The 27,210-nt window shown below is 40.3% G+C and overlaps 1 protein-coding gene across 1 annotated transcript in view; it reads left to right on the top strand.

The window, feature by feature from the left end:
• The window catches only part of KCNH5 (potassium voltage-gated channel subfamily H member 5), a 147,654-nt gene that overhangs the window by 76,003 nt on the left and 44,441 nt on the right, over window positions 1–27,210 (top strand). The window contains exon 8 of the mRNA XM_083862923.1: window positions 21,505–21,704. Coding sequence (XP_083719049.1) covers window positions 21,505–21,704 — 200 coding nt within the window. The remainder of the gene's footprint in view (window positions 1–21,504; window positions 21,705–27,210) is intronic.

The following is a 27,210-nucleotide window of genomic DNA, read 5'->3' as shown; positions in this document are numbered from 1 at the left end:
GCTCAGAGAGTAACAGGGATGTTTGGGTTTGAGTGTACTTTGTATCTGAACCCAACCAGGAATATGGATTTAGTGGCCAGCACTGAGCAGAGGCTGAGGATGGAGAGATGAAAGCCTGTGTGTCCTCTAAATTCTCTCCTTTGGAGGTATTCAGCTTCCCAGGGTGCATCAATTTTTAAAACGAGACTTCAATCTACAATATTTTAGCCCCTTTAATGAAGGTTCATTTTTTTTTCTTTACTTTTCCCTTTTTGCCAGTTATGTAAACCCATCTGCTGCTCACATTTTGTCACTCTGAGTGCTCAATCCTTTCCTTTTTTTTTGTTTCCTTCTGTCTGTCACTCTGTGGAAATAATCATGGGAGTTAGAAGGTTGATTTGGAAGTTGCCCTGTGTTTGTCTGTGGTGAGTCCAGTGGCTGGCAAGGCTTGGAGGTCCTGTGACAACCTTGTGCAGTTGATATTCAGGTTTGATTTTCCAAGGGCAGAGCGAGTGCAGCAGGCTGGGAATGGCACTGGCTCCCAGCACCCACACGAGCAGCTTTGCAGGGTTATGCTGTTGAGCAGCTGTGGCCTGGAGCTGGTTTTCACGATAGCCTTGAGCTCAGCATTGCAGTAATTTGTTTCCTGGGCCCTGTGAAGATCTGGTTTGTGCTCCTCCTTCTGTAGAAGATGTAGGGGGTAAAGGTTAATCTTAGTAAATTTGGGATTTGATCCTCAACTGCTGCTTAAGCAATTATTCCTACAAATGGCAGGAAAGCATTTTTCAAATGCTGGTTTATTTTTTACTCTCACTTTGCTGGAAAACCCACAGATTACTGCTTTAAACTTCTCTGTTTGCTTATCCCAGCTTTTGATCAGCTCTAGAGCTACATATTGAAACTGCTGACAAGATGTTCATCAAGGGTATCAAACAAAAAAGAGGAGGAAATGCATTGTCAAATTTATTCCTCAACATCCTCTCCTTCCTTTTCATCCTGGTGACTCTGTTTTTCAGAAGCTAACTTGCCTGAATTTGGGTAAAATTCATCAGTGCAAATTATCACCACCATTATTATTTAAATAAATCTGTTTTTAATTAAAGTGAAGATTTTGTCTGTTATTCTTCCACCTCTTCTTTTTTTTGTTTCCTTCTTCCTATTTTTAAAAAATTAAATGCCAGCTCTGTATCCACTGAACAGCCTCATCAATTTAAACATTAAATACCTCACAGTACATTGACTTTCAGAGAGGATACATTGGAGGAGTTGTAATGAAGAAAACCCTTGGAAAAGCTCCCCAAAACCAGGGATGTTGGTGCACCCTACATTTTAGTGTTGGTCTTAGTTGTGTTTCATTTGTTAAATGCAGAAGCAGTGGTGGTGTGAAAGACAATAACCTGATGTTAGACAGCCTGGATCTTTAACCATGTCCTGGTTCACTGGGTAAAGCTGAGGGACCATTTAACCTCTTCCCTAAGATGATGTGATAGTGCAAAGACCGTATCCCTATTTTGTAGGTATATTACAGTGAAAAGAAGCTTTGATATTATGACAAAAGCACAAATGCTGCATAACCTGATGTTAAAGTAGCTTAGATAATTTCCTAAATATGAAAAAGAATTGAAATGGACTGTTTGTAGTCTGATGGAAGCCATAGCTTAGTTGTGCTGGAGATCTTTTAATTGCAATTTTCCAGGGTTGTTCTCAGCCCAGAGTTTTCTTTACTCTTTTACTTTATCTTGTGGCAGATGCTTTATAGGCATTTCAATCACTAAGGCTGCTATATTTAATGCCTGTATTACTGTTACCACTGAAGGTGTTAATATCCATAATGATATTTCCCCTGAAAAACCCAGCAGTATTTATTCTTGCTCTTCATCTTTAAGGTGATTGTCAATATTTTGCTATGTTGGAGAAGGGAATTATGACATTCAAGCCACCTCAGAGTACTAATTCCATTAGAGCACTTTCCAATTCCTTAGCTCTGGCCTTGGCTTCTTTAATTAGCAGAGAAATTCAATAGAGATGTATTAGTGAAAGGAAACTAGCTTTGGAGTGTTATCTGGAGACAAAAATAAATACCCACTTTCAAGGGTGAGTAAACGTGGACAGCTGAACTGGATCCACAGGATCTTCTCCAAGGATTTGTTTTGCAGGATAAACACCAGAGATTACAAAAATGCCCCACCAAGAAAAATCTTCAAAGCACTGGCTGAAGCTACAAACCTTATAAATTCTGCCCAGGGAAAGGTTCCTTTTCCCTGCTTCCTGTATGGGGCAGAACACTATGGAAATGGCCAAAGGAGTTTGCCAAGGTTTAGTGCACTTCTTGTTGAACACAGTGGGGATTTAAATGTTGGGAATCCCACGAGCAAAAGGTTATAAGGCAGGGTGGCTCCCAGGATCCTCTGCCCATCTGAGACCCAGCTCCACAAAGGCAGCTGGAGTCAGAAGTTGCTCTTTGAAAGGATCCAGGGGTGATTCCCCATGGCAGAGTCACTGCCCTCCCCTGTGTCCTGAGGGTGAGCTGCTCATCCCTTTCCCCGGGAAAATCTCCATAATGAACCATCTGTGGTCTGAGGGATTTCAGTCCCTCATCACTCACTTTCTAGAGATTCCAGGTCACCTTTCTACCTTATCCCTCTTCCTGCCTGTTTCTTCCCCCTGTGTCCTCTCCCAGGTGAACTCACTCATCTGTGGCCAAGCCTGGCCACTCTGCAGAACTCTTTCCCACATCCTCCAGGTTTTCAGCAACCTCCACTGACTGCAGGTCCTTCTGCCTGGTCCCACCCATATCTCAGTCTCTGCAGAAAAGCAGTATTGAAGGTGACTCGGGAATATTTAGATTAAAAAGAGAAGCAGCTGATAGTTCTGAGTAATTCCAGGGTTAGTCCTTATGGCAACGCAATGATGCAGGCATCAGAATTTTCTGAAAGTTTGTTTTCTGCTTCTGTTTTCTTTCTCTGGATCTGTTCCACGCTGTCCAAAGGGCCTAACAATGATTCAGTTTTCACTTTGCAAGGCACTCATCCAAGTGAAATTCTGTGTCCTGAATGTTTATGCTGAAATACCCTGGCGTGGCAGCAAAGCTGTGTGTACAGACCAGTTTTGCCTGCAGTACCCTACTCCGGCTTCTTTTTTTAAAAAAAAATTCTGTGACTAAGAGCACTTAATACAATTACATAATTACATTAGTAGAAAAAGTAAATTTTTAAAATGGAATGCTTCTTCCAAAATTGGTATTTTAAAAGACTTGAAAAAAAAAGCCTGCTCCTTGAAAAAAAAAAAATCAAATTATCAAGATGATATTTTTTGTGCAAATGCTTCCTTACGTTTGAAGGCTTTATTTTTCAACTTTTGCAAAAACAGTTGAGTACATTAACAAGCAGTGGAAAAAAAAATCTGAAAACATTATAGCCATTTTAGACTCCTTACAAAGAAGGGAGAAAATGAAGATAATATTTTGTCTTTTAAAAGGTATATTTTTGCATAAGTTAATAGGCTTCTATTTGTCAAATGCCTTTCACTGCATGTTTACTGCTATTTGTGGGAAAAGCAGCAGCTATAGTACGTTCCTTGAGAAGAAAAGCTGAAAACAGGCAGCTTAAAATAACCATGGTCAGGTGTTTGTTGGGGATACAGGCAGAGAGGAGAAGATTGCACCTGTGTTTGCCATCCCAGTGCAGCTGACTTCTTAAAATCTTTGATCACCCAGTTTGTCATTTCTTTTCTCAGTCAAAAATAGTGCTTGGCTAGCAAAGCAAAGCACTATCTAAATTCTTTTGCCTTTTCCCTTTCATTTCCTCTTTGCTTCTGCTGGTGCTAAAATCAATACTCAACTCCCAGATACGTCTCTGGAGTTGCCTGGGGCAAAGGAGTCAGTCGGGAGGTTTGTTGTCAGAATGGTGTTAATTCAGCACCTCCAACACCGCAGATAATGTCAAACCCTCAGCATACAGGCACTTTTTGGGTTCTCAAAATAGGTGGCAGCTTCTCTGTATTGATTTTGAATGGATCAGGAAAAGTTCATGTAAACGAAGGTAAAAAAAGATTCTAAACCCGTTACTATCAACAACAGGAAAAATTATTACATATTTTTAGTCTAATCTCAGTCTTCTTTGTTCATCTTTTACCCTTTTTCCATTCCTTTCTTTTCTTTTCCCTTCCCTGCAAGGGATTGTTGAAAAGAAGTTCTGTCAGCTCGTACAGGGAAGGACTGCTGCAATCACTGGAGTTTGATTCTTCTGATTCCAGTTTTATGTAACTTTTTCTTCTCCTGAACACCTATTGTCACTCTTCTCTAAATAGAAGACATTGCACTTAATACAGATTCTTCTTGTCTTTTTTGTCATTTAAATGTAAAGCCTGTAAATTTAGAACCTGTTAGAAATTATTTTTAGTTAGGAAAAGAAAGTGCTGGGTAATGTTCTTTTCTCTGACCAACTGCTGGATACAAAGAGCTGCTGAAGAGCCTCCAGAGCCTCCAGTTCATCAGTGACAGTACAGTATTAAGTCATCTTTTAGATCCATGCAGAGGACAAAGGCACAGCTGCTCTGCGGACAGGTGCGCTGCCCCGTCATGATTTTAACAAAGAGGAGTTTTAATGATTCCGTTTCTATTTGAAATAAAGTAGGTGAAACGTAGTGAGAAATAGACTTGCTTCTGAAAGGCTGTGCTGTGCATTTTTGGAAGTCGGTACTGAGAAGTTCTATTTTTTTATTTTTTTCTCTGAAGGAAAGTGAAAAAATGTCGTGTGGGGATCAGTTGCGGTAAATGTGTTCGGTAGCCTTCCCCAGATGTCGTCTCAGCCAGTGTGAGGATCATAAGATCAAAAAGAGAAGAGTTTTCTTCTTCCAGTAATTAAGAAAAATCAAGATACTGGATGAAAAAATTGCTTTCAAATCACTTGTAGTAATTTAGCACTGGACTGTGCCACAATGGTAACTGGCCTGAACATCCTTACGAGTTTCAGTACAAAGATATTCAATGTGGCCCTGGTGAGTCTGAATGCCCTGAATGCAAATACCATTGGAGCATTGCAGAAATCCCTTCTGAGGAAACAAATTGGGAGATTATTAAAGCCAGTTAAAATCTTTGAGGGAGAATATTATTTCAATAGAAGAAGCTAATTTGTCAGAGAAGGAGGCATTTAACTGATCTTGCCAAAACGTCTTTTAAAAACTTGTTAGCACTCTGTGTCCCCTTCATTCCATTATGGGCTGATAAATCCCATATGGGACAAACTGACCTATCAATTTTGTCATTAAGCATCCTTAGCTTTGAGTTTTTTATTGTCTCATGTTACCTAGTGGAATACAAAATAGTGCAAAACCGATTTAATTTTAATTCCTATCACCATAACCCACCCCCACCTGCCCACAGTTTTTAAATCTAAAAATTATCCTTTCTCTCCTGTTAGGACTCAAAATCAAAGCTTCCTGTGAAGAAGAAAATCTGAGCCATATCAGTCTCTATGTATCTTTGGGGGAGATGGCAAAGGCAGATATAAAAATATGTATGGTACCTGTTAATTAGGAGACCATGAGGGGATGTGCTTCACACAGACTCTTGGTGACATTAACTTGTTTTGCTTGTCAAATTATGGAGCGATGAATGGCTCCATGTCTGCTTGTGGCAGGAGATTTATGGGGTAGGCTCAGGTTTGCTTAAATTATCTGTAGGCCCTGTGCAGGGTCAAAAAAGATCATTTCTCTCCATCCACACCGTCTCTCTGTGTTCTTTGAAATACTTGCTGTTGGCTGACTGCTCGTAGGGGAGGAACCTGGAAATGGACTGTAGATTCATTTTGTGTAAATGAGACAGGAGATGGGCAAGACCTTAGTAATTATAATCAGTAAATTGTAGCTTTTGAGAATTTTAATTTGCTGTTACTTTGGTTGCAGTGCTCGGAAATGCCTTTCACAAATGAAAATAAATATATTAGCTGAATAAATCAGTTCCTGAATCTGGTGTGAGTCTGCCCCAAATAATAAAAATAAATAAAAAAAAGAAATTTCATAATAGCCTTATGCCTCTGAAGTGTGAAAGAGAGATAACATCAAGGACTTCAGATACAGTTTTGTTATTTGACTTTTTCCTTAAGTTTTCATTAGCTTTTTATCCTAGCCTTGTGAATGAATGCTCATCAACAACAATAAAAGCAGGTTTTGCTCAGCAAGTTTCTTAATAATGTATAAATGAAAATAAATGGATTTTTTCTTACTGTGAAAAGCTTGGCTATTCCCAATCTATATAATTTCTGCAGTGTTGAGTGCCGTTTTGAAGAGCAGAACCACAGCTCTAGTGGTGTGTGTAAGTAAAAATAATGAATATAGTTAATATTCTGTTTTGCTAGAAACATTCACAAGGACAAATACACTTATGTCCATGTTGTGCATTTCAGACTGCCTTAGGTACAAACTATGGTCCTCTAAAACATTCATAATTGCCCAGAGTAATTAATTGCCCAACAATAATTGATGTTATTGTTGTAGTATCAGCAGTGTGATCACTGTCCAAAGCCAGGCTGAAATGGATTGTAGAGATTGAGCTGTGAGTGCTGCTTGGTGTGTGCTTGACATGCTTTGGCTTCATTTCGTGTTTTCAAATGAATGTCCTGGCTGGAAAGGTCTGGGTCAGGAGGTAGAGGAGGTTGTGAGGAAATTAGGATTAAAGTTTGGAGTGATGTAGGGGTCAGGAAGGAGGGGTTGGGGTTGCCAAAATTGAGGGGAACTTGTATCAAGGACCACTCTTCTAAATAGGATGTGAAATTAATCTGGAGCTCCTCACCATGCCCCTGCTCTTTGCAGGAGCTCCTCTCAATGTGGCCCTTTTTCTGTAAAGCTCCTTGAGAGCTGCAGAGCCCTGAAAAGCATCTCAGCCTTTCATGTCTGTTCTGAAATGCACTGTCTCAAATCTCATTGCTGCAGTTACAGGAAGGTTGCCTGAAAACTTGAGGGCTAGGCTCCATCTTCTTGGGCATCTGTGCACTGTTTTATTCCTCTGTGTCTTTTACTGATGTGAATGGTGTGGGGGTGTAGTAAAGCATGCCCTGCCCCCGAGTGGGCATCTCTGTATAAGGAAAGTGTTTCAGTTTAGCTTTTGACATTCTAGGAAGTTTAACTAGAAAGTTCTGTGCCCTTCTTTCTCATTGTAACTGGCTCAGTGCCAGCACAGAGGCATTGATTGGGCTTGGAAAATGTAACTCAAAGCCTGTTGCTGATTTCATTGGGCCAGGGGACAAATAGCCCACCTGAGCTATTGAGCACTAAAGAGAGAGAACAAAGAAACTCGGAGCATTTTCGGGGTGTTGTAGCAAGTATGGGACTCGTCCCTATACTGTGCTCAGCTTTACTCTTTGTATTATTTTCTTCCCTTATTAAAACCTTTTTGCTTTTTCAAGACACAGTCAATCATGCCATCTTGCTAATTGATTTTAGCCATTTCTCTGCAAGGGCTGGTCCCTCAGAGATATTTGGAACCCCAATACGGGAGGGCTTTGCAAGCTGTGACCCAGCTTGTCTCCCAAACCATATCCTCATGAGCTGCTTCATGCTGATGGCGCTGTGCCTGTGCCACCTCACTGCTTGTTGCCTTCCTCTGGTTGCCCTTGTCACATCAAGCACGGCCCATGTGCCTTCACATCCTGGCTTGTACCAGCAATGGTGTGGCAGCAGGACCAGGGCAGGGATTGTCCCCCTGTGCTGGGCACTGCTGAGGTCACACCTCAAATCCTCTGTCCAGTTTTGGACCCCTCATGACAAGATGGATATGGAGGGTGCAGAGAAGGGAACAGAGCTGGGGAAGGGTCTGGAGAACAAGTCTGATGAGGAGCAGCTGAGGGAGCTGGGGGTGTTTAGCCTGGAGAAAAGGAGATTCAAGGGAAGACTTCATCACTCTGTACAACTCCCTGACAGGAGGATGTAGCCAGGTGGGGATCAGGCTCTGCTCCTGGGTAAAGATGGGAGAAAAGGAAATGGCATCAAGTTGCCCCAGGAGAGGTTTAGGTTGGATATTAGGAATAATTTCTTCATGGAAGGAATTGTCAAGCACTGACTGGCACAGGCTGCCCAGGGCAGCGGTGGAGTCTCCATCCCCTGTAGGATTTGAAATATGTGTGAATGTGGCATTTGGGGACATGGTTTAGTGGTGGCCTTGGCAGTGCTGAGTGAAGAGTTAGACTTGCTGATCTTTAAGGTCTTCTCCAACCCAAACAACTCTGTGATTGCATAAATCTATCCAGTCTTGGTCAGTGTCAGCAGAAAAAGCCTTTCAAAAAACCACCCCAATTTTAGCCCTATTATTCCAGTGAAATCTGCCTGCAAGGATTAGCCCATTAATTATTTTTTATGGATGTGTGTGAAGGTAGGGAGCTGGTGAAGGCAAGATGTTCTGCATAAATTCTTCAGGAAGATCCAGGAATGGGGAAATATGGAGTAATTTCTTACAGTGTCATGGCAACCAGCTCTACCTAGAGGAGGGATCCTATCAATTAGGTTAAATAATTATGAACAACATTGAGTAAAATGAAGAAAAACAGCTTAGAGTGATGTCAGGTGGGAGGCAGCTAAGCTACTAAACAAAATAAAAAATAAGCTGTTATCACTTCTGGAAGAATTCATCAGAGGCTGAAGGGAGATGTGGTGAGGAGGAAGAAATCATGGGAGTTAATGAGATAGTGAAAAAAAACTTGTGGTGGAAAAAAACTCAGATAAAAAAAAGTGTTTGGGAAAATCCTTCGTTTCGTTGAAAATTTATTCTTATTCTAAACTGTGTATTTTGAGGAAAAGAATTAATATACACAAGGGGTTTTGTTTTTACATCTGAACTAATATGTCCCTGATTTCAAGAGAACTGAAAAGTCCTCTCTTGCTCATTCTCTTACTCCTCTGCTTTTCAGATTTTTTTTTCATGCTGCAATGAAATGAGAAAAATCCTTCCCTTGGTTTTCTGCTGGGAGGAAACTTTATTTTATTTTTTAAAAACTTCACTTGGATGGTGGAAAAATAGAACATATTAAAAAAAAAAAAAAGACGTTTGACTTCTACTTTCACTTTAGAAGGTCCTCTACAGTTACAAATTCAGACTAAGACTCAAGGTATTACTTTTTTTTTTGCTAAAGTTTATCATATTTCATAGAGTAAAAGCAGTAAAATACCAAAGTGGAGAAGAGTAATTTTTAAAACCATGAGTGCACCTCTCAATTTTATAAAATATTTCATTCTGAATTTCCTAATAAAAAATAGAATAAGGACAATTGACATAAATGATTAAGTGTGGAACTTAATAATAAATGTTTAAGTATGGAACAAAATTGAATAATTTACCTTTCTTTGTAAAATGTATGTATTAATGAGAAATGTGAAATGACTGTGAAATGATGATGATGATGATGATGATTATTATTATTATTCCTAATTCTAACTATGAATAGGCATGAAGAAAATTAAAATTGTGTCCCAAAGGCCTTTTCTCCTGCCTTTGGGAAATTTCTCCTACAGCTTCTCAAAGGAAAATACACTCATACGTGTTTATTGCCAACCCTAAAACTCACTAACATCAGCAGCTACTTTTTATTGACCTCAGTGAATTATGGACCACAACCCCTGGGAAAAATGACTTCAGATTAATATCATTAAGAACTAAAGGAGGTTAGCTTGCAAATTTGGTTCAAAGTGTTTTTATTTAGGTTAGGTAAACGTGTTTTAATGTTATGCTTACTAATATGTACTTGCAGGAATAAGCACTTGCATAAAATGAGAAATACGTGAAGGATTGTTTCTCCCAGACCAACAGTAGAGGAGATGAAGAGGCTCTGCTCCATAGTTAGTTAATCTGAATGCCTGAAAAGATTAAAGGAAATATTTGCAATTTGATCAAACAACTGTGGGGAATAAGATGAACTCCTTTGGGATTGAGTTTGCAAAACTGAATAAAAAATGTAAAGAAAAGAGCTTTGCAAAGTCAACTGCAATTAATAGTTCAGTATGAAATTAATGTACCATGCTGCAGAGGCTTGGGGAGAAGCAGGCTGGAAGGCCTGAAGAGATGTGCTAATAGATGGGTTGTTGAATATCATTTTCTGGGGTTTGAAGACTCTGTCCTGCAGGGCTTGCAGCAGTTTCTTACAGTGGTTTGTGGTAGGACAACTTGACATGAGTGATACCTGCAGGTGTTTAGTAGCTTGCAGAAAATGTGAATATACTGTCAAACTCCCTATTCCATGTGCAATGCCTATTCTGTGTGTAATTTCAGACGTCATTGTCCCTAAAAAAGGACATTATTGACACAAGTGACCAGCTATGAGTGCCTTGCAACAGCTGAGAAACAACTGAGGATGGTAAAATAAGCGGAGGGAGAGACCCTGCAGTCATTCCCTCAGCTCTTAACATGTGAACAAATATGTCAGAGGCATCAAGGCCACTTAAAATAGCCTCTTGTGTTTGTGGCTGGTCTCACTGGTGCATGAATAAAGACAAGATGTTTGGTGTTAATGGCACACAAGGGCTACCAGACTGGAGGGTTGATCATGTTTTTTTAGAAATTCATGTTTTCTCCTGCTGCTAAAGAGTAACTATTTGAGAGATATCTCATCCCATAACTGCTCTAACTCTTGGGTCAAATCTTGATATTTTTATTCTGTCAAATCTCTCGTTTATTTTCACTGGACTTTCAGAGTTGGGTTAGTCACTCTTGGGTAACATCCAAGAAGAGCTTTGTCCTGCTCTGGGAAATAGTCAGTCCTGCTTGTTGTGGAAGGATGATAAAATCTTCCCAGTTCTTATGACCTAAGCTGTGATACTGGCATAAACCTTAAAAAATTTTAAACCAATTAAATTTTGCACAGACTTTTATTTTTAACTCAAAGTTGTATCTAAATGCAGCTTAGGAGACAACTTAGCTTAGGAGGATCATAGGAGAAAACTCCCTTGTGCTGCAGGTCTGCTGAATCCTGAAATTAGGGCTTCTGGTTTGATCCAGCAATCCCACCACAGAAGTGATTGTGAAAAGGGCTGATGAAATTCAGTGTCAGTGCATACAAATGAATAGGTAGCTATACCTACACAGTAATGTTTTCTAAATAAGCAGTTACCACTGAGGAATGACACCTGACTCTTACTGCTGAGAGTTCCTTGAAAATATCGCTGCAATATTCAGTACCAGTCAACAAAAGGCAAATAGGATTCCTGGGCAGGCAATTGAAATTAATGTTGTTTCACCACACTGCACTGCTCTGCAGCAAGATGCTGTAAGATTAAAAAGGGTGTCTAAAAGGTGACAAGAATGAGGCATGGGATGACGACTGGAAAAACACAGTGGGCGATGGCTTAAAAAAAAAACAAGAGTGGTGCGAAGGAGGTGGAGAGGAGCAATTACTCACTTTCTAGAAAGGGTTGCTGAGGGTGGTCAGTGTAAAGGCTGGGGCAGCCACACTTGCAGAATAGCATGAAAAATTAATGTTTTGGTGAAGGGAGAAAAAGTCCAGAAATGGATTTGTGGAGTGGTATTAGATAGTCTTGGTGGAGGTGGTTGGTGGCTAATACATGATGTGGGTACAGTCCCTGGGCTTTCTGGGTTTGTGGAAATTGGAAAGGAGTGGCCCAGGGCAGGGATGCACTCTGCACACTCTTTCTTGAGCTCTTCTCATAAATATCTGGAAGGGGCTGCAGCCAGGGGATGGATTTTGGCTGGATGAGCAATTAGTGTGGTGCTGGGTATCACATTTATCACTGTACACATCTCTGTATTCCCATCCCGGGCATCTTCCAGGCAATGCCTGGGGCTTTACAGCAAGAACTCCACAATCCCAAGAGCAACTTCATTCAATAAGTGCATTTTAGTGAAATGGGACATTTAAAGATGCCATGAAACAGTCACCAAAAAAGTCAAAGGAAAGTGATAAAATACACTCAATTATTCTCCTCAGACACTCTCCAGACTTCAGTGTAATTTCATTGACTTCAGTGAAATTAGTGTTAATGTAGGAATGGAAATGCAGCAAATCTAATTCCAGCATCTCCTTCCTGGAATAGTGAGCAAGAAAACAGAGAGGTAATCAGATAGAAACAAGTGCTGATCAGAAGGAGTTGGACAGGGAGGAGAAGAGCTCCAGGAGCTGCTGCCAGGAAATAAAGATACCTTTCCAGTCTCACATAGTCATGGAGAGTTCAGCAATACATGCACTGAGGCCAAAATTAAAAGTCAGGCTTCTTCTTTTTTTTTTTTTTTTTTTTTTTTTTTTTTGGTCTTCGTTGAACAGTGTAGGCCATCTTTTGTTGTTTTTTTTGAATATTCTCAAAGGCCTTCTGCCAGGACAACATTGGTGGCTAGCATTGTTTCCAGGAATGTTTTTTATTTTTGGTGTTATGGAGAAGGGGATGGATGGTGCAGAGCTGTGGGACTGGTAGAGAGAAGTGGAAATATGGTACAGTAGTTGAACAGCTTGTTTCACCTGAAAACAGATCTTTTTATAGCTTTTGGAGTGCTGATGTCCAGTTCTACATATAAATGTATAAATAAATGAATAAATAATAATTTAAAAGTACATATTACTATTTGGCTTTGTGATCCTCTGATGAACAATGCAAAAAACATTTTTGGGGTGTTGCCTGCCATTTTGCCCTCACAAGGGTAGTTTGTGTCCCTTTGCAAAGGTGAACACAGAGAGTCTTTGTAGGGCTGTAGGTGTTCTCTGAAGCGACATAAAAACTACCCAAATATGCTGGAATCCAAATCAGCATTGTGTAGGGCATGGAACCCTTTCCAAAGCACATCCACCTTCCCTAAAGACCGTTCTCCCCTGGTAAGAAGTGCTTTTGGGGCAGCTCTGAGTGACTGCCCAGCCACAGACCTGTGGTGAACATGGTCCCACCCAACGTGTCAGTCAGGATGTGCTTTGAACACTCAAAGGCTTAATTGATAATGCTGAGTGCCAAATTGAGAGGGCAGCTTCTTTCCTCCTCCCAGAAGGATGCAGCACACGTGAATTCATAGAGCACAGAAGTGGGAAACGTGCTTGTTTTCACAGTTGGGTTTCACTTGGCTATTGACTGTTTTACAAGACAACCACAGAGGAAGCTCTGAAGAAGCTGTCAGGATTACTGACAGCTCAGCATCTGCCACAGCTAAATCAATACTGCCATGAAGGGCAGGTTCCCAAAGTGAATAATCAGAGTAGAGTAAAGCTAATTCACCTTGAAAGTCAGGAAACGTTGATGTGAAATTTTTTTTTTAGACAAAAGCAGCATTATTCCAGCAGAAGAGAAGAGGTGCCGAGATCCAGCCCTGAGCTCTGCCCAAGTGTGGGAGTGGGGAGCAGGCTTCACACCAGTCATGTGCACAAATGTGCTGATAAAATGGAAATCTGGTGCTAATAAATTGGACAAAAATTGGCCCTTATTGCTAGAAGTGTGCTAAGAACTCATGGCTTGGTTTTGTGGAAAGTATTCCATTGCAATATAAACTGAGGGCATGTATGAAGATAATTAATGTTCCACTTTTTCTTAGGCTGTTCAGACTCTTTTTTTTTTATTTATTTATTATTTTTTTTTTGCATCAAAATGTGATTTTTCTTTCATTGTTCAGGTTTCTAATAGTCAGAATTGAAAGACTGGAGGAAAAATGTTTTGCTGTGAATTATTTTAGTTTTATAAAAGCTGTAGGTGAATTGTTTCAATTTTTTTGTGAAACTCTTTTCTTTATTTTCCATTGGTTTTAGTGCAAACATGTCAGGGAAGAGAAATTTAATCAGACCTAATCTGTCAGCATCAGATGGAAAATTTTAGATACAAAAGTTTGCTAAGCTCTGTCTAGAAGTGCTGAATTTGCTGGATGGAAGATTAGAGAGAAAGTGCTTCTGTAGATGACTTAGATGAGTAAGAAATATTATTGTTGAGTTCAGTGAATCAGTTTTGTGGTCATTTTATGAAGCAGAATTACTCTGAAAATAATAGGATGGAAACATCATCTCCAAATTTGAGGCTTTTAATACTAAGGGTTAAGTACTTTACTTGTTCCTAAAAATGCCCTATAATTACTCACAAAAATCCATCTTCACACAGAGTTCAGGCTGAGTTCTACTGAATAGAAGCAATATTGCTTTACCTGTTCTCTGTCTCATTAATATTTTCCGACAGATATTGTATAAATACCTCACTGTTATGGTAACACGTGTGTTTACCGTATCGCTCAGGGCTGTACATGGCCGGTACTTTATAGCTGGAATAATTCCTTTAATTGTCCCAAATCCATTCTTGTTATTTGTGCTGAGATAAAACCGAACATTTAATTAAATGAATAAGCAAAATTGGATTTGAAGGAACTAGAAAGAGTGAGCAAATTAGAAGACTCAAAGGAAAATTTGCAGCTGGAGAAATTCTGGGCCCATTGATATTGTATGTTCACCTTTACACTGTATATGTATATTTATGATTATCTAAACCACACCAGCACATAGATTTATACACCACAAACTTCTGCAGTGGGACACACATAAAAAAAGGACCTAGGAGCAGAGAGCTGGAAGCATCTTTTCACACAGTGCAGTACTTTGAAGGTGTGTTTACAAATTTTCCATTATATTTTAACAAGACAGGCAATTTAGGTGGTGTCCCTCAGTGTGCAAACGATGTTCTGGCATTCTGCCTCCAGCAACGTTGCTACCCTGAGTTCATCTTAATGTGACAAGAACTTGGTGTCCCACTAAAAAAAAAAAAAAAAAATCCTTTAAAAGCATTAAAGGGGAGGAAAAAAAAAGTCAACAAGAGAAAAAAGCCTCGCGGCTCAAATCCAGCACGTCTTTTCACACAGGGATACTGACAGCTGCCAACTTTGCTCAGGGAACTTTTTGTTTGAGCTGTTCCCTTTGGTTCCTGTGCTGCAGTTCAGCAGTGCTGGGGACCCTTTGTGTCCTGTGCTTGTTACTGGTGACAGTTTTGACACACTGAGGCACAGCAAGGGAGGCACAGGATGGTTTTGATCCCTGGGTCTGGACAGAAACAAGAGTCAGGACAGCTCTCTGGGAATATTTTTTTTTTGGTGGAGAAAGGAAAGAGAAAGATTTTTGTGATAGGTGGATGGTTGCCTGACAGACACAATTCAGCTTTTTCTGAAATACTGGAGAGATTTGCATGGAAATGAGGCAGTGTTGGAGATAATATTCCAAATGATGAAAATGATAAGTAAGGATGGAGCAAAGTGTGCTAGAGGCATGGAAGTTGCTGGAATTCATAGTGAACATAATTCTCATGAACTTTGGTTAACTTCTGCTTCTCTACTTTCCTTCTGCACCCACTGTAGTTCCTTTAGGGAAGGGATTGTGTTTTATTTAACATTTACCTTTGCACAGGACATTGCGCAGTGTGTGAAATACCATTTGGCAAGGAGGTGATGGGTTTCTGAAGGAACAGGAATGATGAAGCATCATTGTAAGAAATGATTTCACTCATTTCACTGGTTAATTCTTATCTGTGTTTGTGTCATACTGTTCTGATAAATGGAAAGTTAAATATTCCTGCCCCAACTGTTACCATCAAAAGCTGTGACCCATTAAACCCAACTTCTACTGCATATGAAATGTGTAAAAGAAGCCCTAATCAGCCTCTTACTTCAGAGCTCTTAGAGGAAAAGATTCTAGAATTAAGGCCTTTTCACTGCAAAATAAGGATTTTTCCGGCAAAGTGATGCTTTTACCATTCAGTTAACACAGGGCACTGCTGTTTGCTCTGCTGCCTGTTGTGGTGTAATTGCCACCATTTTTCAGGCTGTGCCTTCCTGTATTGTGCTTAACACCCTTGACTAATGTGAAGAGGAAGAAGCAGACCCTGGCAGTCCCAAGACCTGTAAAGCTTTCTGATGGAAAGAAATGCAGGAAATTCAATCCAAATACCAACAGGAATCCCCCTGAGCCTGTGCAGGGCTCTCTTTCTGATGGCTGGCACTGTTTCTCAGGTGAAGGAACAAAGTAATCTAATAACCTGAGGTGGCTGTGGAAAGGGATGTTGAGCAGGGAATGTGTGTGCAAACTGATCTGAAGTTGCTTAGCATCAGACCTTTACCCCAAATTTGCTCTAAACCAGGTCAACCCTCCATCCTCAGGTGGTTGAAATGAGGAATTTTGTTGTCTGTGCCGCTGAATAACCTTAGCCAGCTCCAGCTCTTGTCCATCACTGCCACAGGACTGGAAGCCAAACTCACTGAATGATGTGGACAATGATATCTTTAATTGAAGGCTGTGTTTTGCAATAATATTTCAGGCACCCTTGGCTTGCAGCTCTGTGCAAAAGTGCAGGTGGTCAGGTCATTGCACAGTGGTGAGGCACTGGAGCTTTAAAGTAAGTATTTTCCATTAGCTGTGTGTGCTCATGAAAAAAAAAAGCTCCCAGTTTCATAATTTAAAAATTAGTGACCTACCGTACAAGTGCAGTTGAAAACCTTCATTTTGATAAGAATTTATGCATATGGAATGTCAAATGCTCAGCTGCCTCCGAAGCAGCTTCCCTCTCTTCTGTGCAGTGTCCCCTGCAAGGAGAAGAACAGTGAGAGTGAGTTCCTACAGTTTACCACTGATAATCATCTAATTTACATAATAATTTAGTTCTTGTCAAGCAAATATCAATGTTACCAGGGATTTTACAGGCCTATCTTTATTATCACTATCCTCTTAATTTAGGATTTGCATTACTGTGGTATCAGGAAGCTGCTGGACCAGGAAAGCAGGGGTGGATGCCAGCTGGACCCAGGGAGGAGCTGTGCACCTTGTGTGACTGCAGAGTGGGCTGTAGGAATGCCACCAGCACCCTGCAGGGACAATGCAGGACACACAGCTGGGAGTGCCAGGCTGCTGGTGGGATCTGGAACCTGGAGTCGTGGTGGGTTTTTTACCAGACACAGCTGTGTGCAAATCCCCCCTGATTTCAGCAGTCAGATGGCTTTGGTGAGGAGTTCAGAGCTGAATTTCATTGCTCAATCCAGACCTTTGCCCATTAGCTTCTCCTCTGCAAAGTGGGTGTGACAATGCACTGTTGGAGCTTATAGGAGGATAAATACATTGGATGATGTGTCATGGGATAATACAGTGATCTGGCTACAGGGGAGGAAAGGTTTTTTATTTTTTTTTTTTAATTATTTTTTTATTTTTTTTTTATTTGGATGATTTTGGAAGAAAAATGTAAAAGTGTGCTCTGGCATTGGCATCTCCCTGTAAATGGAGAAAAATAGTGATTGAACACGGATGTACAACATTGCTGGGATGGGGGAGAGTATTTTAGCAGCAGAATATTTAGTGGGGACAAGGATTCAGAATCAAGGGTGAGCTTTTGAAGAGCTGTAAAACCACAGGGCTGTGTTGGTGCTTTCACTGGCACAGCTGGCAGACAGGAGTGTCCCTGAGGGGGAGAGGTGGGAGGCTGGGGCTGGCATCAAAGAAGTGCTATAAAACACTGATGGAGGAGGGGGCTTAGGAGGATTATTTTCTCCCAAGTAGTAACTTGGTTGAAGTGTGTTGGTGGATTTGAGGAAAGCTGTTTCTGTTGGGGAAGTGGCAGCTTTTTGCTGCTGCAGCATCTCAGCGAGGCTGTTTGACGTAGGAGATGGCCACTGGCTGGTGTTGCACCAAACAGTGCCTGCAAACATTCTGCAGTCTGAGCAGATCTATCAAGGTGAGGTGGAGAGAAATAACAGAAAACTGCTCCGTTTCTAAAATAATAAATCAGATTTTTGGGTACTGGGTTTCTCTCTATTTATATTTAGTGAATTGTAGTGGTTTGACCCTGTGTGGATGCCAGACACTCACCTTGTTGTCTGCAGAGCTGTTCCTGTCACACATTCTCACCCTGCTCTTCTCTGGCTGCAGTTACATTTGCACAATACCTTTTTTTCTTATTGTTCTTAAATATGATATCAGAGAGGTGTTACCATCTTTTCTAATTGTCTCAGCCTTAGCCAGTGGCAAATCTGTCCTGGAGCTGCCTGGCATTGGCTCTGCTGGACGTGGAGGAAGCTTCCAGAAGCTTCTGACAGAAGCCACCCCTGTGTAAACAGAATCCACCCTCTCAGTACCAAAATTAGACCATGTAAACCCAATACAGAAATGTATATTGGAGTTTTTATCAAATCTCTCCTGAATGATAGAACTTTAACAATACTTATCTAAAAACCTTGCAGGAATAGCTAATATCAAAAATTAGTTGAAGAAGTCATAGCTAGCCTTAACGGGCAGAAATGAAAATCTATGTTTTTCCAGGAGCACAGCCTCATGGAATTGTTTAAGTTGGAAAAGACCTCTATGGTCATTGAGTCCAACCATTAACCCAGCACTGCCCAGCTCACCACTAAACCACTTCCCCAAGTGCCACATCTGTGTGTATTTTAAATCCCTTCAGGGATGGTGACTCCACCACTGCCGTGGGCAGCCTGTCCCACTGCTGGACACTCCGTCAGTGAAGAATTTTTTCCCAATTTCCAATCTAACCCTTCCTTGGCACAACTTGAAGCCATTTCCACTTGTCCTGTTGCTTGATATTTGGGAGACAAGGCTGGTACCCCCTTGCTGATCTTCTTTACAATTGCAGTTTAGAGGAGCATTGTATATGCTTGGATTAATAATACTCCAATGTAGAGCAGGACATAAGGAAAATCAGATCTCTCAATTAAGCCTTCAGTTCCTTAAGGCAGATGTTCCTCTCTGGATGTATTTAGCATATGGTCAGGATAATAGATCTGAAATGCTTTAGGATTATTTAGGTAACTCTGAGTCATTTTTTTTTTCAGAAATTTCCTTATTTTTAAATAGGCTAAAGCATTTATGTAACACCATTGCTAAATCATTCAGAAATGTTGTGTAAAAGTACAAGTATAGTAACAGATTTTATATGTGAAAGTATATAGTACTTGGGTTCTTGTATGTAATTTTGGGGAGATTTTAGGAGAGTAAAAATAGAAACTACAATTACAATTGGACCACTTACCTCACCTTTAGGACTGAGAAAAAAATATTTCTGCATCATTACATCAAATTTATCTCTAAAAAATTCAGTGAAGACTGTTCCAGATTTATACACATAGAACAATTGAGTTAATGAGCATTGCATGACTGTAGGAACATAACAGGAACTGTTTGGAGAAATTCAAGTCAATAAAGAGAAGGTGAATAAATGCAGTTTGACCCAAGCAGTCCTTTCATGAAATTGCGTCATTTCACCTTCAACTTCATCTCTCCTGTTTATTGTAAACTGAGAGACTAAATTAAACTATTTAGGTGTATGAGTAACTTTAGAGATTTCTTTAGATGTAGTTTAAACACTGTTCCTGTAAAGAGAGGCACAGCGTTTTATTTTCTTTCAGAACCTTTTGAAAATGTTTTTTACTGCCAATTCCACCTGCCAAGAATAATTAAAATACAGCAAAAGTGAAATGCCCTTGGTAGCACTCATCTGCCTTTGTTTTTTTTATAGGTGAGAGGTAAGACTCACACCTGTCACTTCAATATTTACTCATTAAGTAGAGATTCTCTGAGATATCTTCACTTGCTAATTATGGACAATATGGGTTATTGATGGAGAGCCTTAACCCTTTGAAGGTGACAGCAGCATTAGATGCTTGTCAGCATCTCCGAACTTTTGTTGCATACCTAGACCTGCACAACAATAAAAACCATTTTTTAATAAATTTCCTCCTTTTCTAGTTATTATGTAGAAAATACAGTGATGGGGAGAGGATTTACAGAGAGAGGTAAATGATGAAAAATCTTCTCTGCCCCCAAAACCTGCAATCCCCCCTCAGCAGCTGCTGGTGTGGGCATGGGGGAGCACCAGGAGTGAGCAGAGCCTTTGAGGCACAGCTCCAAAGCTGTGAAGATCTAAGCAGGTTCCTTTGAATGCTTTGCCAAAGATCCCCCTTGCAATCACCTGTGAGAGGAGTGGAGTGTTTGGATGAACTCAACCATTTTTACCATTTCCAGTTCTAAAGGAAGGCTTTGGTTTCTAACAGGGAGATGATGCTGAGTTTGTCTGTGCAGACTCCACAGCCTGGTGGATTCTGGCTTAGTGAAGTTTTGCTGCATGGTGTCTGCAGGGATTTTGTGTGCTTGATCCAATGATTTATTCTACCCTTAATTTCCTGAAGAAACCTTATTTTTTTTAAAGTACAACTTTTCCAGGACCCGATATTATGAGACACAGGACTAGAATCTCTTCTCTGGCCATATATTTTTTCCACAAATCCTCCCTGCCAAGAGGAGGTAATAAATGCCAGCTGCTTCAGACAGGCTGTTTTCACCATGGCATTTGTAGCTGTTTCCAACCTGGCAGGTGTCACAGTTGAATCTCTTTGTTTAAGCCTTACAGGGCACATTTTCAATCAGCCTGTGTCCTCTGGGTGAGTCTGCATGGCCAGTTGGGTTGTAGGCATTGGATTCACAGATGCAGTCTAGCTGCAGTTACAGGTTGTAGAAACTCTGCTGCTGCAGAAAGCATTTTGGGGCAATTAGGGCTTCTCTATACATTTATGAAGACTTGCAGTAGCATCTAACATCAGAGATATTTGTGCCCTCACATACCTGATGAGATGAGTGCACGATAAATCAGCAGCTGTTCAGAAGGATGAGGGATGTTGCACTTAAGAGAAGTGATATTTCATCAGGTTTGTCCTGCTGCAAAAGTCCAAAAGAGCAGAGAAAGCTAAAGAAATAAAAAAGTCATGTGGCATTCATCCATCTAAACTTTTTTATAATCCATATACTTGTACTCTTAAGTCTTGATGTATGTCTGAATGGATACAGAGGTATAGAAAATCTTTCTGTAGCTTGCAGATATGACGCAGCAATCAGAAAAGCAAGGAAAAAACCTGCCCTTGTAACATCACACAGACTGTAATTCTGCTGTGTTTTCTGAAACAGAAATCTTGTGTTCATTTGTGCCACACATTGTGTGACCTAGTTTGGTGTGATCCTGATGAAGACATCTGATTTCTACCTGGACATATCAAAACCACTGTGTGAAATTGAAGTACAATTCTTCTATTAGATAGGTTTTAGGAGAGCACCATGTTTCTTTAAAAATGCCACCTCTCACATAGGTGTGATGTACAATAGTAAATTGGTGGGAAACAAAGTGGGATTTCTGAAATGAGGTAGAAATGGGTTGTGTAGAGGGAAGACATTATGCACTGAGTGATGGAAGGCATTTTTTCCTTTCACAGGGGCTTATTTCTTACCATTTGTAGGCTGCAGTTGTTTTTTTAAAAGAAGCAATATGGAAATGCATAGCTGAATTCTGCTATAAGGTACCTCTGAGTGAAGATTATTAAAAATTACAGGCACAATTCTGTGCATTTGATAATGTCAAAAACAGATGTAGTGGAGCACATTGGTGTTATGAGATACCAGAATATTTCTCTTTTCTGAAAAGTTTGTAATGTCTAATGTAAGAATGTAAGACACAGAATTCTCTCACATTTTCCTTGAAATATGATTAGCATTTACTAGAGCATACACATTAATTTTCATATTTTATTTTGGTTTTTCCCAGCTCTTCTTTATGCAACTATTTTTGGAAACGTCACCACCATTTTCCAGCAAATGTACGCCAACACCAACCGGTACCATGAGATGCTGAACAACGTGAGGGATTTCCTAAAATTATATCAAGTCCCAAAAGGCCTTAGTGAAAGAGTCATGGATTACATTGTCTCAACCTGGTCCATGTCTAAAGGAATTGACACAGAAAAGGTATGAGTACCCCAGGTAACAATTTAGCGAGCAAGAGTTTGTGTCCATTGTGTGCTTTGTCAGAAAGTGGACTGTATAGCAGCTTATAATTTACTAACAAATTATTAACTGCATGCTATGCCTTTATTATGTTTGTGTTTGGAAAAAAACCTGGTTGTTTTAAAAATGGACTGTTTTGCTGCTTTGAATGTGTGCCTTTATTTTTCATTGTGGTAAATGTTTTCTGCTTTCCAGTCTTAGTTTGTCTAAATACTAAACAATTTTAGTGTACCAAACTATTGGAATCAATGGGAAATTGGTCTTCTAATTAGCCCAAGAACATAATTTGGTGTCTAAACTACATCTGTATTATCCTGAGAAGTATTGGCATCTGTGCATTGCAATTAAATGAGTTTGATTGGCTTGGACCTTTTGCTGATGCCCAGGACGTCGGTGTGTCCATCGGCATAATTAGTATAGGATTTAATGGCAATAGAGATTGATCTCCCTGAGCTCAAATCTGTGGACTGACATTTCAGACCTGTGGTAGGGAGGTACAGAGAATGTGATATCACTGGCATCCATGCCAAGGTGGAAGCTCTACAGGACTTTGGCCCTCAGAAGGGATTGGTCATTTAGGTTTCTTCAAAAGCTGATTTTAGAAGGTCTTCTTTGGAGAGTGATTCATCATATGCCAGGACTGACCTCATGACTTGTGCTCAAGAACTCTCTTTCTGCATTGCATGTGCAGTGAGTCTGTCCAGCCTTGGATATTTCAGAGAGCTGAAGTCAGATGAGGGAAGGGTTCCACCTGCAATTCCTTGAACATAAGGCAAGATAAAACAGCTTTAGGTACAGATTTTTGTTCAGTGAGGATCAGTGATGCTCCTGTGGCTCCTGTGGACCTGGTGCATGTCATCTTAAATTAGGCATTCAAGCTCCAATATCCATGATTTCCCTTCTAAGGATTTTAAGGTCAAGGGTCCAAAGGAGTTAAGGAAGAGTCATGACATATGACAGATGACTTTTGAAATGTGCTTGCAGAGCTTTAAAGTTCTTTCTTCAGTTGAATCTCTGATGCAGTATGGGATGGTGATGCACATTGTTCGGGTGTGCCAGGATGAAGTCTCTGCACCAAAAAATTTAGTCTTACATCATGCTGATGCAACACCAGTTCTCTTACTTATCATCTGCTGTGAAATTCAGTTTACCACTACAAACACAACTACTTTAAGTAGGCAAAATCTTCATTTCTTTCATTCTTGTGCTTCAGTATGCCACATTCTTTATTATGTTAACTTCTTATACACTAATGCCCTAACTTCCTAATCCTGATTCACACGTGTTAAAAGTGAGCTTTTCCATTCTAAACCACTGGAAATGCATTCAGCCCCATTGTATAAGCTTCAAACTACATGGAAATTGAACTCCCATTTGCATTTATCTCCTTGCAGTTAAGCCAGAGTCCCTGTGTTACTCCACTACAGTTTCATTAGATTTTAATGATGCTTTGCAGTTAATTAGGAGAACCTATGCTTTAATTACTGAAATTTCCTGCCATAGTTTCCGCATGTCCGGTTTTATAGATGATAAAAATGCAGTTAGAGCCATAATCTCATGGCAAGCATTGTTCTCTGGTCTGCAAGATGGAGTGGCTGCTTAGCTAGATAATTAATTTACCTGTAAAATCTGTGACTTAGGGGTTTTTTAACAATTTTCCCCTGCCTAAATGTAGTCCTGGATCCAAACCCAATTTAAAACAGTGGAAGGATTTCAGGATTTCAGGATTTCTGCATCTGGACATCAGTAGCTGCAGCTAATCGAGATTCCCAGAAAAGCCCATGGTACAGAAGAACAGAGACAAGAGAAATGTAAGAACTTGAGCACCAGGTTGGATGTTTTGATATTTTGTGTCCCTTACAGCCTGCAAATCTGCAAAAGCAACAGCTCCAGCAGCCTGTAGTGCCTTCACAGAGCATCCCAGAGTCTGTATGAGGGTAAGGATCAGGCAGTTTGCTTTCTGCTGCAAAGACCTTGCCTTTAGCAAAAGCTTGGGAAGCTGTGCTGCATTGCAGCCAGTCTTACATTTATCTCCGCTCAGGGAGGTGTTACAATGTGCATCACCCAAACAAATGGGAAAGGGTTGTAAACTCCAGCTGAAAAAAATCACAGAAACAGCAATGCAGTCCTGGAGATTGGTCATTTAAGGTGGGTGGTTTCTCTTGCTCAGGTCCTTCATTAACCCATCAAGCCTTGCTGTAAGACCCCCTGCACTTAAATGACATCCATCTGCACTGAACCTAGAACAGCAGGAGGATGGGAACAGAGGGACTCCCAAGGTACCCAGATTTATTTTTGTGGGTACAGAGGGGCCAATGGGATGCGCTGCACCTGCAGCTGAGTCCAGACAGTGCTCCAGCTTGGGAGAGGGGATTATTGTTCCAGATCTTGGATTGCTTCTCTGCACTGCTTTGTCTGACATCCTGGACCTGACCTTAGAGGTTTCTGCCAGTTTCATTTTCAAAGCTCCAGTAATGACATTCTGAGCAGTCTGTTGTGAGGATATATTTGCATCACATAATTTCCCATTTTCCTTAATTTTTATGAACTTTTCATTAAGCTTCTTATTATCCTGCAAAACACACATGTGGTTGTGACACAGGATAATTACTGAGGAATTTCAGCTTTTCAGTTTCCATCATTCAAGGATGTTTTTCAACCTAATACACTCTATTACATCCTAAATTATTCCAAATATATCTCCATTGTCACACTGGAGTGTGTTTTGCGACATCATTTGCCCCAAATTTGTAAGATATTTCATTCAGTCACTCGGCATGTTGAAATGGCTTTGTTTTGAACCCCAAATTTAAAAAACAAGAAGGAAGAATGAGTATTACAGTATTACATGAGTATTACAGTAGGTTTCTACGGTATTGAACAATCCCAGCATTGGTGGAGCAAGAGTTAAAATGTGTTTCTTTGATAACTAAACCTTTTGAATTAATATGCTTGAAATAAAACCACAAGTTTTAAACTCGATTGGGATTACTACCACTTCACATGTGTTGATTTGTTGCCTCAAATATTTATCCCTGAAGGACACATTCAGTGTGTAGCCCCAAAGAGGACCTTGGCCAAAACTGATGAGTCCTTACATGAGAACTGAAGGCAAAGTAGAAGTTATAGAATGAGGAGGCCAAGTGAAGATCTAGTCCTTGCTACCTGTGTAGCAGGATGTCCTGAAAAAAATTTAAAACCTCATTGTGTTTTCCTTGTATGTGGAAGAGGACTTGGTGTCCCACACTGAACTGGAGGTGTTTTAAGCTCAGAATTTTGGCTTCCCTGATCTCCTTGGGAATAGCTCATCCTCAAATCCTGCCTTCAGACAGCATTGCTTCAGCCTGTCTCTGAGTGCTCACAAACAAGGAATTAACAATGACACTAAAAGCATTAGCATATTTATTATTATTACCTAAAGGGGGAAGCAAGTGGCCTCTGATCCATAATCTTAAATCACTTAAACATGAGAGCCCTCCTCTGACAGCTGGGATGAGATATGTAATACATGGACACTTATCTCCTGGTGTAACAGTGGCTCAAACAAGATGGGATATTTAATTTTTTAATTTTTTTTTTTTTTTTTTTTATGTTTAGTGATGAAGATTTTGGGGTTACTCATCTAATAACAAGCAGGGTTAAAAACATGACAAAACTGAAAAGCCTTTATGCATTATGTATCTCTCATCCTTCAGAACCTGGAGTGTTTTCTGTGAGAGGTAAAAAAAGAGGCAGTACTTTCTGTGTACATGACCATTTTTAAGTAGACTAAAAAAATCTTTGCAGTAATAATTTGATATGTGAAACACACTGAATTCAAATATCTTAGTTTTTATTAAAATATCCAGGCAAGAAATGAGAAATTTATAGATATTAGCTCTTCTGTAAGAAATAGGTCATTATCCAGGAAAGCAGAACAACCGTTAACTAACATGCAGATGTCTCAAGGTCTTATCTAATGATAACACTCTGAAATGTCTATAAAATCCAAAGATTTTCTCATCTTGACCTCTGTGCTGTTATATGGCTTACAATTTGCTCAGAAAGCAATTAAATAAATGTCTGTCATGTTTTAACAGTAGTTTCCTTCAGAAAAGCCATAGGCTGAATGAGAAAAAAGTCATCTTATTTAGTTTCAACCTGAACATCAGTGGCAATTGGGATAATGAAAGGCAATTCCACATTGCACTGACTGCAATGGAAATCACAGGAACATAACACACTATTAGAATTATTCACTGCTGGTCCACTGAGCTTTCATAAAGGAGATGAGTTTATGGTAAATAGACACAGGTTGTAACTTCATTAAACATTAATCTACATGAGGACAGTGCAGCTTATTCATGTTTGCTGTTAAGAAGAGCTTCAAGACTTGTAGAAATAATTAGTGATACCCTGAGACAACAAAGAGGAATCAAGCTGCCAGTCCTGCCATGTCCCATCACATTGAGGTGAGGTGCTGGTTGGATTTCCTTGTGGATGACCAGGAGCAGAAGGCTGCCAAGTTTTCTGGCCAAAGAGAACTCCCACAGCATTATCTGTGACACCTGCACACAGTTCTCTGCTGGAAAGGGCAGGTAAAATTCCTTTGGACAAGTATTTCTGTTTTGTTGTAGAGGTTGTTGGTCGTTCCTTGCAGATTGGGATGAGGTGAACGAGGAGTTGTGCCTCATCTCACAGAGCTGAGCTAGGAACAGGTACAGCTGGAATCCATGGATCTCTGGAAAGTGGGATGCAGGAGAGATGCTCAGGATCTCACTGTCCTTCCCATGGGTCTATGAGCAGGGCATGTACACCAGTGGGGCTTTCTGTTTCCCCTTCATGGATTGTTTGGAGGACCAGGAAAGATAACTATTAACAGTTATCTCTGCCTCTTGGATGTAATATCTTGGGATTAATACAGAATAAATTGTGAACTTACCATGCCTGAGGAGATGCCAGGGCTGTGGAGCAGCTCATGAGCTTAATTCCTGGGGGCGTAAGTCTCTGGGTGGATGGGCAGGGCAATTTCCTGAGCACTGCCACCAAAGGGATGGAGCAGACAAAGGGGCTATCAGCTCCAGACCACATCTTGGGGAAGGTCTTCTCCACATCTGTTTTCATCCTTCATTTCCTTAGGTGTCGTTACATAATGCTGCAGGTGAGAAAAATCAAGCCTCCTCCAGAAGAAGCACAAAGTAAAATAGTCCACTGAACAATTCCATTCTTCCAAGGGTGACCTTGAGTGCCAGAAACTTTTGTGACTTGCAAAATTCTTTGACTGTATGACACAGTCTTTCTGATGTTTGTTTTTTCTTGTTTTATCTAAAAAGCTGTTTTTTAAGGATAGATTTCCCAGTAGCCTGCTATCCCTTGCCCCATTAGAAGACTGTGCAATAATTTTACTTGCTGTAGATATGACAATAAAACTGAGGACAGTAAAACCTTTAAATATGCAGCCTTTGGGCAACCTGGGATCTACTATTTG

Source organism: Zosterops lateralis (genome assembly GCF_965231275.1).
Source record: "Zosterops lateralis genome assembly, chromosome: 6".
NCBI classification, from domain to species: domain Eukaryota; kingdom Metazoa; phylum Chordata; class Aves; order Passeriformes; family Zosteropidae; genus Zosterops; species Zosterops lateralis.
Note: the sequence above shows the minus strand (reverse complement) of the source record. Positions and strands in the feature narration are given on the sequence as shown.